The sequence below is a fragment of the Penaeus chinensis genome, chromosome 7 (genome assembly GCF_019202785.1).
Source record: "Penaeus chinensis breed Huanghai No. 1 chromosome 7, ASM1920278v2, whole genome shotgun sequence".
Taxonomy (NCBI): domain Eukaryota; kingdom Metazoa; phylum Arthropoda; class Malacostraca; order Decapoda; family Penaeidae; genus Penaeus; species Penaeus chinensis.
Window position 1 is genome coordinate 2,825,696 of NC_061825.1, and position 2,500 is coordinate 2,828,195.

At 59.2% G+C, this 2,500-nt stretch overlaps 1 protein-coding gene across 1 annotated transcript in view; it reads left to right on the forward strand.

The window, feature by feature from the left end:
* LOC125027546 (putative uncharacterized protein DDB_G0271606) overlaps positions 1-2,500 on the forward strand; it is a 4,983-nt gene that overhangs the window by 1,185 nt on the left and 1,298 nt on the right. Inside the window, exons 3-6 of the mRNA XM_047616639.1 lie at positions 245-796; positions 880-1,476; positions 1,659-2,120; positions 2,427-2,500. The exon at positions 2,427-2,500 is cut by the window's right edge and continues 157 nt beyond it. Coding sequence (XP_047472595.1) covers positions 245-796; positions 880-1,476; positions 1,659-2,120; positions 2,427-2,500 — 1,685 coding nt within the window. The remainder of the gene's footprint in view (positions 1-244; positions 797-879; positions 1,477-1,658; positions 2,121-2,426) is intronic.

Consider the following 2,500-nt stretch of genomic DNA (forward strand, 5'->3'; position numbering starts at 1 on the left):
AACCAGCAGGAGCAGCAAAACCAGGAGAACCAGCAGGAGCAGCAGAACCAGCAGGAGCAGCAGAACCAGCAGGAGCAGCAGAACCAGCAGGAGCAGCAAAACCAGGAGAACCAGCAGGAGCAGCAGAACCAGCAGGAGCAGCAGAACCAGCAGGAGAAACAGAACCTGTCACGAGCAGCAGAACCAGCTGGAGCAGCAAAACCAGAAGAACCAGCAGCACCAGCAAGAACAGTAGAACTAGCAGGAACAGCAGAACCAGCAGGAACAGCAGGAACAGCAGAACCAGCAGGAACAGCGGGAAGAGCAGCACCGGCAGGAGCAACAGAAGCAGCAGGAGCAGAAGAACCAGCAGAAGCAGAGCCAACAGGAGAAGCGGGAACAGCAGAACCAGCAGGAACTGCGGGAACAGCAGAACAAACAGGAACAGCGGAAACAGCAGGAACAGCAGGAACAGCGGGAACAGCGGGAACAGCAGAACCAGCAGGAACAGTGGGAACAGCAGAGACGACGGGAACAGCAGGAACAGCAGAACTGGCAGGGGCAGCAGGAACAGCAGAACAAGCAGGAACAGCGGGAACAGCAGAACAGGCAGGGGCAGCGGGAACAGCAGAACCAGCAGGAACAGCGGGAACAGCAGAACCAGCAGGAACAGCGGGAACAGCAGAACAGCAGGCAGCGGGAACAGCAGAACCAGCAGGAACAGCGGGAACAGCAGACCAGCAGGAACAGCGGGAACAGCAGAACCAGCAGGAGAAGAACCAGCAGGAACAGCAGAACAGCAGGAGCAGCAGAACCAGCAGAGACAGCAGAACCAGCAGGAACAGCAGAACCAGCAGGAGCAGCAGAACCAGCAGACAACAGACCAGCACGGGACAGCAGAACCAGCAGGACGCAGCAGAACAGCAGGACAGCAGAACAGCAGGACAGCAGAACCAGCAGGAGACAGCAGAGCAGCAGAGCAGCAGAACAGCAGGGAACAGCCGAACCAGCAGGACAGCGGGAACAGCAGAACAGCAGAGCGCGGGAACAGCAGAACCAGCAGGAACAGCAGACCAGCAGAGCAGCAGAACCAGCAGAGACAGCAGAACCAGCAGGAACAGCGGAACAGCGGACAGCAGACCAGCAGGAGCAGCAGAACCAGCAGGAACAGCAGACCCAGCAGGAGGCAGCAGAACAGCAGAACAGCAGAACAGCGGAACAGCAGAACAGCAGGGCAGCGAACAGCAGAAACCAGCAGAGGCAACAGCGAGGACAGCAGAACCAGCAGGAACAACAGCAGGAACAGCAGAACAGCAGGAGCAGCAGAACCAGCAGAGCAGAAACCAGCAGGAACAGCAGGAACCAGCAGACAGCAGAACAGCGGAGCAGCAGAACCAGCAGGAACAGCAGAACAGCAGAACAGCAGAACAGAGGAACAGCAGAACGCAGCACGGAGCAGCAGAACCAGCAGCAGCGAACAGCGGAACAGCAGAACCAGCAGGAGCAGCAGAACCAGGAGCAGCAGAACCAGCAGACAGCAGAACCAGCGGAGAACAGCAGAACCAGCAGGAGCAGCGAACAGCAGAGCAGCAGAACCAGCAGGAGCAGCAGAACCAGCAGGAGACAGAACAGCAGGACAGCAGAACCAGCAGAGCAGCAGAACCAGCAGGAGACAGCAGAACCAGCAGGAGCAGCAGAACCAGCAGGAGCAGCAGAACCAGCAGGAGCAGCAGAACCAGCAGGAGCAGCAGAACCAGCAGGAGCAGCAGAACCAGCAGGAGCAGCAGAACCAGCAGGAGCAGCAGAACCAGCAGGAGCAGCAGAACCAGCAGGAGCAGCAGAACCAGCAGGAGCAGCAGAACCAGCAGGAGCAGCAGAACCAGCAGGAGCAGCAGAACCAGCAGGAGCAGCAGAACCAGCAGGAGCAGCAGAACCAGCAGGAGCAGCAGAACCAGCAGGAGCAGCAGAACCAGCAGGAGCAGCAGAACCAGCAGGAGCAGCAGAACCAGCAGGAGCAGCAGAACCAGCAGGAGCAGCAGAACCAGCAGGAGCAGCAGAACCAGCAGGAGCAGCAGAACCAGCAGGAGCAGCAGAACCAGCAGGAGCAGCAGAACCAGCAGGAGCAGCAGAACCAGCAGGAGCAGCAGAACCAGCAGAGCAGCAGAACCAGCAGGAGCAGAAGAACCAGCAGAGCAGCAAACCAGCAGAGCAGCAGAACCAGCAGGAGCAGCAGAACCAGCAGGAGCAGCAGAACCAGCAGGAGCAGCAGAACCAGCAGGAGCAGCAGAACCAGCAGGAGCAGCAGAACCAGCAGGAGCAGCAGAACCAGCAGGAGCAGCAGAACCAGCAGGAGCAGCAGAACCAGCAGGAGCAGCAGAACCAGCAGGGAGCAGCAGAACCAGCAGGAGCAGCAGAACCAGCAGGAGCAGCAGAACCAGCAGGAGCAGCAGAACCAGCAGGAGCAGCAGACCCAGCAGAGAGCAGCAGACCCAGCAGAGCAGCAGAGCCCAGCAGGAGCAGT